Source organism: Haliotis rufescens, unplaced genomic scaffold, assembly GCF_023055435.1.
Source record: "Haliotis rufescens isolate VD_foot unplaced genomic scaffold, xgHalRufe1.0.p SCAF_12, whole genome shotgun sequence".
NCBI classification, from domain to species: domain Eukaryota; kingdom Metazoa; phylum Mollusca; class Gastropoda; order Lepetellida; family Haliotidae; genus Haliotis; species Haliotis rufescens.
This window is the reverse complement of record NW_025963802.1, coordinates 40,455,901-40,468,502: the sequence shown is the minus strand read 5'-3', so window position 1 is coordinate 40,468,502 and position 12,602 is coordinate 40,455,901. Positions and strand designations below refer to the sequence as shown.

General features: G+C 41.2%; 1 protein-coding gene across 1 annotated transcript in view; it reads right to left on the bottom strand.

The window, feature by feature from the left end:
* The window catches only part of LOC124150957 (myeloperoxidase-like), a 28,322-nt gene extending 15,720 nt beyond the window's left edge, over positions 1-12,602 (bottom strand). The window contains exons 1-5 of the mRNA XM_048393645.1: positions 12,439-12,602; positions 6,811-7,051; positions 3,160-3,289; positions 2,369-2,568; positions 807-1,007 (exon numbers count right to left, since the gene is read on the bottom strand). Of these exons, the coding sequence (XP_048249602.1) occupies positions 807-1,007; positions 2,369-2,568; positions 3,160-3,289; positions 6,811-7,039 (760 nt within the window). The 5' untranslated portion in view covers positions 7,040-7,051; positions 12,439-12,602. The remainder of the gene's footprint in view (positions 1-806; positions 1,008-2,368; positions 2,569-3,159; positions 3,290-6,810; positions 7,052-12,438) is intronic.

Genomic DNA, 12,602 nt, shown 5'->3' with positions numbered 1-12,602 from the left:
ATAATCCTACTCTCTCTCTCTTCCCCCCTCGCTCTCTCTCTCTCTTGCTCTCTCTACGCCAGTATAGATAGAATCCTACTCTCTCTGTGTCTTCCTTTCTCTCTGTCTCTCTCTCCCTCTTGTTCTCTCTACGCCAGTATAGGTAGCATCCTACTCTCTTTCTCTCTCTTTCACTCTTTTCTCTCTCTCAGCTTCCATGGAGTACCATTATCCTCTCACTCTAAGCCAGTATATAATCCCTCTCTCACTCTTTCTGCCTCTCTCTCTGTCTCCGCCAGTATATATAGAATCCTACTCCCCCTCTTTCATTCTCTCTCTACATACGCCAGTATACATAGAATCCTACTACCCCTCTTTCATTCTCTCTCAGAGGCGGTCGGGTAGCCTAGTGGTTAAAGCGTTCGCTCGTCACGCCGAACACCCGGGTTCGATTCCCGACATGGGTACAATGTGTGAAGCTCATTTCTGGTGTCCCCCGCCGTGATATTGCTGGAATTTGCTAAAAGCGGCGTAAAATCAAACTCACACGTTCACTCACTCATTCTCTCTCTATATACGCCAGTATAGATAGCATCCTTCTCTCTCTCTCTCTCTCTCTCTCTCTCTCTCTCTCTCTCTATCTCTATCTTTCTTTGCTACCATGGAGTACCATTATCCTACCATATTCCCTCTCCCTGTGCCAGCATATCATCCTACAAGTATCCTCTCACCCTACGCCAGAATATAATCCTACCATATTCCCGCTCCCTGTGCTACCATGTCATCCTACACGTATCCTCTCTTCCTATACTACAACAGACTCGTACCATCGTCCACCGACACTTCGAGTTGCTGTGTTGGTGTGCTGGTGATGTCGTGATCCAGGAACTGACCCCACTGCATCAACATGTGGGTGTAGGAGGCGTGGCGGTCAGCGTCTGTTGACGGGGTGTGGACAGTCGTGCTGACCAGGCGGGCACTGGGCAAGACCCCTCCTGCAGTTGCTTCTTTTCTTGGAGACGATATTCCTGAGGTATGCAAGAGTGGGATTCAGTTCCACAAAAACTGACAACAGAATAACACGATTTTCCTTGCAACAAGTGTACTTGCAACTGGAACAGACACTTCACTGACTGTTGTATACCACAGTTTACACAACCCTGATGCACCCAAAAGAATTGTTTGCTCCAGACTTGGCTATTTAGAGGCCGCGTCATATACATTATTGTTTCAAGAAATGAACAACGTTAAACACGGGACAAAACAGTACCCAAATATATCAATACATCCCAACGTTCTTTCCAACAAAAAGTTATGTTATGAATGAAAACAGACAGCCTACTTGCTTTAATATACTCAGTGTCATTATTGAAGGTCCCTAGGAATGTAGGGCGTCAAACATGAACATGTGCCAACAAGCGTCAGTAGGTCTGAGTGAGTGAGTCAGTTGTGTTTAATGCCGCTTTAAACATTATTTCAGTTATATCACGGCGTGTCAGCTTAATGTGGGAGGAAAGCCCGAAGTGATGCAGGTCTCAGACGTTTACCACTTCGGTTAAACCCACGAGCACGGGTATGGTGCTGACAAACCTAGAAACATAATCGGGGCGTACCGGATGCGAACCCACAATCATAGGTTTCTGGCGTGCCCAAGGGACGCAACTCTGCACAGCGAATCGCGGCGCCTTAGACGACTGGGCCACCAGTGCCCCCCAGTAGGTCTGAGTTTGTTGACAGTGTGATTAACAGTTAAAGAACATGTTGTTTATGCCTATGTCGCACTGATTGGGTGCTTTTATGAAACTGGAAAAGGACTGATAACAAATGAAAAGCGCAAGATTTAAAGGCGATGGATGGGCAACCAAAAACACACGCATGAACGCAACCAGTGGTTTAGCCCGTGAATGTGCGATATATGACAATTAACAGTCAATGTGGACATGAAATCATCCCAGATGTAACAGAACTGCACTCTTGGAAGTTGAAAATGCGACGTTTTATTTCACTATCTGCGTTACCCACAAACAACAATGAGACATTCGATGCAAACCAAAGCTATCCTAATTTATAATACCCATTGCAAGGTCATGGAATATTGGCGCCACACTGTTTACAATTGTTTTTTTCTGTTTTTTCGCAGCGTTTGTAAAACCATTTTGATTTAATTTTTAGACGACATACTATGATAAATCTTGGTTTTACATGAATTACAGTCAGTGCCGGTGAAGATACAAGAGCTCGGAGTCACTTTTCTGATTGGGATATCTAAGGTAAAACTGCAGCATAGCATCCCAGTGGGCTTGCACTATAAAACAAGCATTAGTACAAGTACAAGCAGCTATACTCAGGCGTGTTCTCTTTGTCTCACTATACTTAATATACACTATACCGTCATCGTATTCCTGGTCCAGCCACCGTCTCATCGGCGTAGTGGCCATTCCCCACGTGGGATGCTCGAGGTTGTTGCAGCTGCCGTCAGCTGTCCGGAAAGAGCTGGAACTGTTGCACGGAAGACTACTTGTGCATGTAATCTCTGGACCCAAACCTCCTTCTAGCAGCCTCGGGATGTCAGTCTTTTGTACGTTTCCCCTGGAAGAAACATGCCGGGTTATGAAAGCCACCAATAATTCCCAATCTTATCAGCAAATTAGATTATCAGCCGTAACGACTGCAGATGAATATTGTCGAAATTGTGGATAGATTATTCCTTTCCCTCACGAAAAAAATGACAAAAATATGTAGGTTTGCTTATATTATCTTACTGATATTTCGGGAGGATGTTTACATGTCTTTGTAAAAGAAATAATTCCCTGTTTGTAGATGGTAGAAAAACTTCGATATTATTTCAGATGGAATTATTTCTGATAATATGATTTGGTCAGTTGGTTGGTTTGTTGTTTAACGCCGCACTCAGCAATATTCCAGCTATATGATGGCGGTCTGTAAATAATCAAGTCTAGACCAGACAATCCAGTGATTAATATCATGAGCATCGATCCGAGCAATTGGGATCGATGACATGCATCAACCAAGTCAGCGAGCCTGACCTCCCGATCCCGTTAGTCGCCTCTTACGACAAGCATAGTCGCCTTTTCCGGCAAGCATGGGTTGCTGAAGACCTATTCTACCCCGGATCTTTACGGGTCCTGATAATATGATCAGGTATGAACTCAAACTTACTCCTCTACCAATTCCTGTATTTGTAGCAAGTGCAGTCGATGTTCCCTTCCACGCATAACGCTCTTCGATGACGTAAATGTGAACTTGTTATGTTGGTCGGTGGTTGACCCTGGCTTGGAAACTGCCACGTCTGGAATAGTCATGAATTTGTTTGTGAATGAGATGGGTTTAACGCCGCTTTGAACAATATTTCAGCCTTCACGGCATACCAGTTGGGTGTGGGAGGACATCCCGAAGTGTTGCAGGTCTTAGACGCTGACAACATTGAGAAACCCACGAGCACGGGTGTGACGCTAACAAACCAAGAAATAGGACGATTCTGAGATTCGCTTCTGTTTTAAGATATAAACATGTCTACATAAAATAACTTTTGAAAAGGATCAGGAATAAATAGACGTAGTGATCTATTCGTTTATAGTCAAGCTTCAGTTTTAAACATTATTTTTGTTCTACTTTCTCTATTGGTTCTACAAATTATAGACAAAAGCGACACATCCCTTCCCATATTCATAAGAAATATCTGCTAAAAGAAGATTCTACGATTGTACGGTTCTAACTCTATCATGAGCATGTGTTTATGAATCACTTTTTGAAAGCCTTACTGGGGCCTCGAATGTTGCAACCTTGATCAAACAACTTCTGAGCAAGAGTCGTATGACGCTCTTTTGAATCTTGGTAGAAAGAGCTTGCTCGATTGCATCTCAAAAGTTGTGAAATATAAACACCAAATGCTGGAGCTGCCGGAATATTGCTCAACATGAAGGGAAAGTTGACTTTTGGAAAGTTGAAGTCATCCCTTTTGTCATACAGTCTTGTGGAGAGTGTTTGGTCACCCTGAATCTTTATGCATATATCTAAACATTAAACAGATGCTATGCTACAGAACCCAAGACCCCAAAGGTGAGGTGAGGTGAAATGGGGTTTAACGTCGCGTCCAAGATTATTGCACTTATATAGCGACGTGCATGCACGTGTGTGTGTGGCTGCTTGTACTAGTCCGGACTGATGCCCATTTATAGTGATAGCGCACTGAGATACCATGCCGCAGTTTAACATGAATACCCCACTCAGACACAGTATACTGACTCCAAGCCGACCAGTCATTGTTTAAGCCCCTTAATGCCGAGCGCCAGACAGGGTAACAACAAGTACCATCTTTTAACGTCTTTAGGTATGACGCGGCCGGGGATCGAACCACGGACCTTACGCTCTCCGGGCAGACGCTCTTCCACTAGACCACGGAGGCGGTCCAAGACCTCAAACGAGGTGTGCGTTTATTGTTAACCCGCATGACACTATTACCACAACCAGTGTGAATTTCCATCTTCCTTGGCAGTATACAACCTGTGATCCAAGTTGCCCGTATGGCCGTACATCTCAACCTACCGGGTACCCGTTTACTGCTGGCTGAACAGAGACAAACCGCAAAAAAAAGCAAAACAAAATACCGTTATTCTTCCCCGCCCTTAAGGCGGGGAAGTATACGGGAAACGTTAAATTTGTGGCATGTATGTCGACATGTTGGTTTATTTGAAATTTCAAGCCACGCATTTACGGAAACAAAACATACAAATCATGTGCGTCGAATGATGATGCTATTCTTTTCCAGCAATAAGGGTTACTTCAAAATCGTCTTTATGTAGTTAATTGATGCATCTGACCGTTTCTGGTCATTAGCTGACATTATTAAACCATTCATGTGTAATCCGATGTCCTTTTTTCCTCAAGGACTAATTTTCTGATTTTCACGGTGTATACAAAAGAACTGTGCTCCGGAGATCGTAAATAACAGCATAATAAAAATTATTTTCTGAATATGCTTATTCATGAACAACGACGACATCTCAATTTAAATGTAATATGGCTGAATTCCATATTCTACATACCACACTTTTGATTGTTTGGATGCTCATGTTCACTGGAAATATTTGGAATAGTTATATTCCGTATTTTGAATTAACCCAGTCCCCCGTGTGTGTTTTTTCATCAGTGGACCGCACATAACCACATGTGAAACGTTTGGTAGCAAAGTCAAAGCAAAATCGGAGTAGTGTGTCAGCGAATTTGCATCAAGGCTGTAGTATTTTTCAACCGTTTAATGGAATTCAATGTACAGCCGTAGCTCTGGTCATTCATATATTTTGTGTCCCATAGCTCAAATCTATTTGCGTCTGTACCGTGTTCCACTGACCTCGATAATCTGTTGGATGAAGGCACAGCTTTCTACAGCCACAAAGTTAACACCGAGGGCTATGAGGAGTATTTAGGTCATAATCAGTCCCGAGCAGCCACTGCCTCAAGCGATATTGTCTACATAACAGATCAGTTTTATGGCTCCGTCACAGGTGCTCCAAATATTGAAGCAGGGAAAACAAATTTCATAGAATCATTTCAAAAAGCAATATTGATATCCCCGTCACTTTTGGTAACTTTTAATGATGTCTCCATTGCAACTTTTACGGATTTCGATTCGTATGCATTATTTGACTGTCATCAGCGGAATGGTCTTGGTCAGATTGATCCGAATGGACAAGCGGTTTTACTTCTGTTTAGTAGTATAGATGAATTGTCATGTTACATCTTAACAGTATATATATATCAGGCTTCTATGCTTGTCGTAAGAGGCGTCGATCCCAATTGCGTGGATCGATGCTCATGATATTAGGCACTGGATTGTCTGGTCCAGACTCGATTATTTACAGACCGCCGTCATATAGCTGGGATATTGCTGAGTGCGGCGTTAAACGACAAACCAATCAATCATCATCATATTAAGTCAAACCAGACATTGTTACAAGTAAAACCACATTCCACAACAGTTACTGACACTGGATAAAAAACAGTATATAGAAAAAAACCAAGTAACTCAACTCATCATGATCACAATAACTATTCTTTGAAAGAAAGAAATACACACAAAAACTGACCAAAAAACGTAAAACAAGACACGAGGAATCTCTGTTATTGATTAGTCCCGGTATTGAAATGTTCTCCAACTACGTGATAATATTTTGAGTATGTGCATCTGTTGTTGTGACAAAAAGACCTTATCTAGTATGACTTTTTTTGCCATATGGAGCCCTTAGTATTTTCATTTACATTATTATAACCAAACGCTAAGTGTAAAAAGAATGTGATCTATTTTTTGAGTATGTGCATCTGCCAATGTTGTTGGCAGTTTTGATACTATTTCCACATGTTTACATTTGTGCCAGAAATTGCTTTCATTTCCTTCGATCTACTTTTTAAATAAAGACCCAGGTAAGAATAGGTCTTCAGCAACCCATGCTTGCCGTAAGGAGCGACGAACAGGATTGGGTAGTCAGGCTCGCCGATTTGGTCGATGCATAACATCATATTCCAATTGCGTAGTTCGATGCTCTTGGTGTCAATCACTGGATGATCTGGTCCAGACTGGATTATTTACAGACCTCCGTCATATGGCTGGAATAATACTGAGTGCGGCGTTAAACAAGAAACTATTTTTAAATAGACCTACCCTATGCAAATGTATCAACTGTATTGCCCAATACTCAAAATAAATAATATTTTTTTCCACAACAGCGTTGTGTTATCATATATAACATGTCTTTCAGTTTTAGAACCGAAGCCTCAGTCCAACTAAAGTCCGTTCCAACTTTTTAAGTGTACCGAATGATCTGAAGTTGTCCTCCTCTCTGAGCTCTTCCCGAAGTCGCATTTCGGCCCGAGATAATATCATCTTCTGCTGAGCCTCAGTGAAATCGGGCAACCCGTCTGGTCTGTTCTGAACAGCACTGGACACCGCTGGTGAAACTTGACATGTAGCCAGCGGTAGTGCCAGCTGCAGCAACATCAACTGTGGCAACATTGTCAGCTGCAGCAACACCAACCGTGGCATTGTTAAAGACACCTACGAAGACACGGAATAGAAACATACATAGAGATTTGGCATATTTTAGTTTGTTTGTTTGTTTAACGCCACACTTAGCAATATTCCAGCTATATGACAGTGGTCTGTAAATAATCGAGCTAGGACAAGACAATCAAGTGATTGACATCATGAGCATCGACCCATGCAATTTGGATACAATGACATACATCCACCAAGTCAGCAAGCTTGACCACCCGACCCCGTTAGTCGTCTCTTTACCACAAGCATAGTCACCTCTTACTGCAAGCATTTCGCTGTGCAGAGTTGCGTCCCATGAGCGCGCCAGAAACCTATGACTGTGGGTTCGAATCCCGGTTCGCCCTGATTATGTTTCTAGGTTTGTCAGCACCATGCCCGTGCTCGTGGGTTTCACCGAAGTGGTAAACGTCTGAGACTTGCATCACTTCGGAATTTCCTCCCACATTAAGCTGACATGCCGCGATATAACTGGAATACTGTTAACAAGCGGCGTTAAACCCAACTTACTCACTCACTGTTACAAATAAGTCATTGGTATGCATTTAAGTAGCTGTGAGCGTTATCGCAACTTCATAAAGTAAAAGTTCAGCTATTACGCATAGCTATACGTCAAGTATCTCGACACATGCGAAAAACACTGGAATATACCAGTGTTTATATTAGGAGATCAAACACTTGAATGTACAAGACGTGTGTGAAAACATTTTTTAACATCAATCGTGATAGTGGTATGTGCTTTGATGGGCAGAACCCTATTTCATTTTAAAGGAGAATCCACATTATTGTCCTACATGATGTCACATAGTGTATTCGTGTATACTTGTAAAGGTGTTCATATAAATAACTTCAATAGACAATCGATCTGTTGCTGGGAGTACATAGTTGCAATGACACTTAAAGGGATGATTTATAAGGTTTGTTTGTCAATGATTCATCAGCTGATTGGACGGTTGCTGTGAACGCCCCAGCAGAGAGTCAGTTTCATGTTGCACATCGTTTTAACAATTTTTTGTTTCAAAAGAAATCTAGATGGGTTGACTCATGTGAGGTGAGGTGCAATGGGGATTAACGTCGCGTCCAAGATTATTGCACTTATACAGCGACGTGCATGCACGTGTGTGTGGCTGCTTGTACTAGTCCGGACTGATGCCGATATATAGTACTAGCACACTGAGATACCATGCCGCAGTTTAACATGAATACCCCACTCAGACATAGTATACTGACTCCGAGCCGACCAGTCCTTGTTTTAGCCTCTTAATGCCGAGCGCCAGACAGGGTAACAACAAGTACCATCTTTTAACGTCTTTTGGTATGACGCTGACTCATGTAAATACCTCTCCAAGTAATAACTTAACAACAGCTGGTTACATACAGAATAGTGTTCAACTATTGCCATGTGTGTACAGATACATACTGGTGTTTCTAATAATGGCGTATGTTTGACAGGTAAAGAAAACGTGGATTTCATCTTCAAAAAAATACAAGTCCAATCTCGGACCTCTGATACAGGACGCAGACAATTACCAGCGTTTAGGTCGCTGCAGCCGAGCCTGAAGCGGCAGTGGACAATTTGACATAATCTAGATTCATATTTTAAGTCTTTAGTTATTGATAATGAACGATGAATTAAGGATTTTAAATTATTATAATGAGCGAGCGTTGGCTGCTTCGCCAAGTAGATAGTTGCACAGGTTAATCGTATCCGGAAGAAATGATTTGCCTTCGATCTGGATTCTACATTTAATTGCGTGTTAAGTTATTAATTAGAGGGTTATAATTGCTGTTATCAGAGACTTGACTTGGAATAAGATCATTGAGATATTCAGGTGAAATACCGTTTTTCAGTTTGTAAAATGTAATCAATTTGAAGCGGTGTCATCTTTCTTTTACACATTACAAATTTGTTTCGTTATAACATTTGGCATGGCTGGTACAACGAACTGTCACACAAGCAGTTCTCAATGCGTCCAAATGTAAATTCTCCAGTAACAATGATTGTACATAATCTCAAGTGTTTTTCTTGTTGGTCTAAAAAATTCCTTACACAAATTATCATTGGACTAATTTGTCTAATAATTTCGTTGATACCTTGGATGACGTAAGCATTGATTTTATAAATAATACCTATATGTCATACTCTAGCAAATGGTTTGCTTACATCGCAAAAAATGGCTCTGATTTCGTTGCCTTCGCCTTATGTGCCAGCAATAATATTTTTTATCATATATGTATTAATATGATGTAGAGTCACCTGCCATGAATCCTGATTGTAAATTAGTCAGCAGTTCGTTTTCCTTGAAGAAGTTAATAAATAAATTACTTCTTTGAATATACACTTTTCAAAACGTTTGGCTAAGCAACCTGTAAGTGCTACAGGTCTATAGTTTGAGCGTTCATGTACATCGCCTTTTTATGGATTTTACATATACTTGTTTCCAAACAGACGGAAAAGTTTTATTTTTAAGGGACAAGTTAAATATCTCAGTCAGGAATTGGAGATAGACGAGTCGCTGTTAATTTAAGTAACTTATCCCATCTGGCCCTGTTGCCTTAGTCGTATCTACGGAAAGAAGAATATCACAAAGTTCTTCTCGATTTCAATTCACAGATATTAATAGATCATCTATTTTTCACTGTTCAATAAATGGCAGATCAGAATCGAGGTTTCGTTCTATTGATTGATCGACAATATATCTTCCATATCATACAAACTGTCATTTGATACAATTGGCGGAAACGACATATTTCCTAACTAGTCGCAACCAGATCTTAGTACCATGTGGGCTAAAAATGATACTATATATTTTTAATTCATGAGCCCTTTTGGCTATTCTGACTAATATTACTTTATTCCTGCGCAGTCTGGGGCGGTCTGGTAGGCTAGTGACCCGAAGACCCTTGTTCGATTCCCGTCATGGGTACAGTGTGTGAAGCCCATTTCTGGTGTCCCCCGCCGTGATATTGCTGGAATATTGCTAAAAGCGGCGTAAAACCATACTCACTCACTCCAACAATAGACGCTTTTATCAGCATGACAAAAGATATCAATTCAGTAATTGCGAGTTTTACATTTCACCTGCATGCATATCGCCTCAAGCTCGGCAAGTTCTAAATTTACCATTATTTAAATGTTTTAATTAAGGATTGACTGTGTATTTCTTTGATCCATTGAGGTATGAATCGAAATACCGATTTACTGTGGAATGTTTTGGTTCATTGAGGTATCAATCGAAAAACCGATGTGCAAACTGTATGAACACTGCACGTTTGCTGTGTCATTTCTTGTCGCCGTCGGTCTCAAAGGGTAGTTTGGACAATGAATATGCATGAATTTCGCTAAATGTCCTGTGCATGACGAAATACGTGAACAGAAAGCGATTTCCCTCGACTGTAATATTGGATTCCCGCCACCACGTGTTCTTTCCCTCTGTTCTAAATGGTGATAGAAAACAGGGATTTGTATATCATTGCTTTGAATATCTTCACTTAGAAATGTTTCAGTCAAACACATTATATTAAACGACCCATAGTCAGCAATTAAAATATTTAATTTATCGCTAAAAATACGAACATTTAGGTATATAATATGTACGTCTTTATAGTATGTAGGTTTCCACAGCAGAGAAGTTGGAAACTAAATACAAATGGTGAACACAGATGATACAAACATCGAAGTTTGAAACATGTGTACACAGATCAGAAACTTAAATGAATATTTGACATGAAGTTTAACTGCACATTAAACAAGACGAGTGAGTGAGCGAGTATGGTTTTACGCGGCTTTTAGCAATATTCCAGCAATTTCACGGCGGGGGACACCAGAAATGGGCTTCACACATTGTGCCCATGTCGGGAATCGAACCCGGGTCTTCGGCGTGACGAGCGAACGTTAACACTAGGCTAACCGACCGCCCCTTAAACAAGAAGAATGCAAACATACTTCTCAAAAGTAATTAAAGAACACAATAAATGGAAGGTTGTGTGTTCCAATATCTTCCAGCTATGACTGATAAACTATTGTCATATGAAAAAATCGGGTGTTGTTCAACTTTTTTCGAGTAGTATATAAATCCGCCTAAGATTCGTGTTGACTAATTACATGTAGTTGCAATTGGTTATGGTGGATAATACCTTTACGCTTAGTATACCTGATCACTTTTATGCAACTCGATACACCTTCCAACTGGATATAAAGAGATAGCGTGTGGACATGACGTTCCAACGTTTTTTATGTGATTTCATCAAACCGTGCACTCGTATTTATACAATCGCGTCGGGGGCACGGATGGCCCAGTCATCTAAGGCGCCGCGATTCGCTGTGCAGAGTTGCGTCCCTTGGACACGCCAGAAACGTATCGAATCCCAGTTCGCCCCGATTATGTTTCTAGGTTTGTCAGCACCATACCAATGCTCGTGGGTTTCACCGAAGTGGTAAACGTCTGAGACCTGCATCACTTCGGACTTTCCTCCCACATTAAGCTGACACGCCGCGATATAACTGTAATACTGTTAAAAGCGGCGGTAAACCCAATTCACTCACTAAACAAACGCGCCACTATCACAATTTCATATCTCATATTCATATTCTTTGGACACAATTGTTATTTTCGAACGCTGCGATTCAACATCTCAGAGATTATATTTGAGCAAACAATTTGGTGAATATGCTTGTGAAAGGTGCGAATCAGCATCTCTCATTCCGTACCACGGTGTCTTGACACGGCAAACAATTCAAGCGAAAGAAAGCATAAGCAACGATCCAAGCCATTGGGGTTCGGTGACACCCAATTACTGTCACAGAACCTATAGCCGATGTCACTTTCCTCGGCTCTTACGACATGCTTTATGTACACGGTGACCATTAGTTACACTGATCCGGGACCGTGAAGATCCGGGGAAGAATAGGTATTCAGCAACCCATGCTTGCCGTAAAAGGCGACTATGTTTGTCGTAAAAGGCGACTAACGGGATCGAGTGGTCAGGCTCGCTGACTTGGTTGATGCATGTCATCGATCCCAATTGCGTGGATCAATGCTCATGATGTCAATCACTGGATTGTCTGGTCCAGACTCGATTATTTACAGACCGCTGTCATATAGCTGGAATATTGCTGAGAGCGGTGTTAAACAACAAAGGAACCATTCTACCAACCAACCTCTAACAAGCATAGTCGCCTTTTACGGCAACATTTAATAAGCAAGATATATATATTAAATGATATTAAATTATCTTTTTAATATTAGATTGTTTATGCTGAGACTACTTTGTATGAGTTTGCTGAAGACGCTGATGCTGAACAAACTGTTACTATACTGATCCAGAAACCCTATTTTAAATGTACGTGCCATTTATGTTAAATTAATTTGTACTTTTGTAAATCTTACCTTCAGCTTGACTATCAAGTGTTTAATACCAGATCCTGATCGTCGCCTCTGTCTGTGCCTCACTTTCCCACACTTCCAGTGAGTAACACACACACACACACATATATATATATATATTTAACCTGCTAATATTGCCAGCACGATTTGGACGTGTATATTCAACG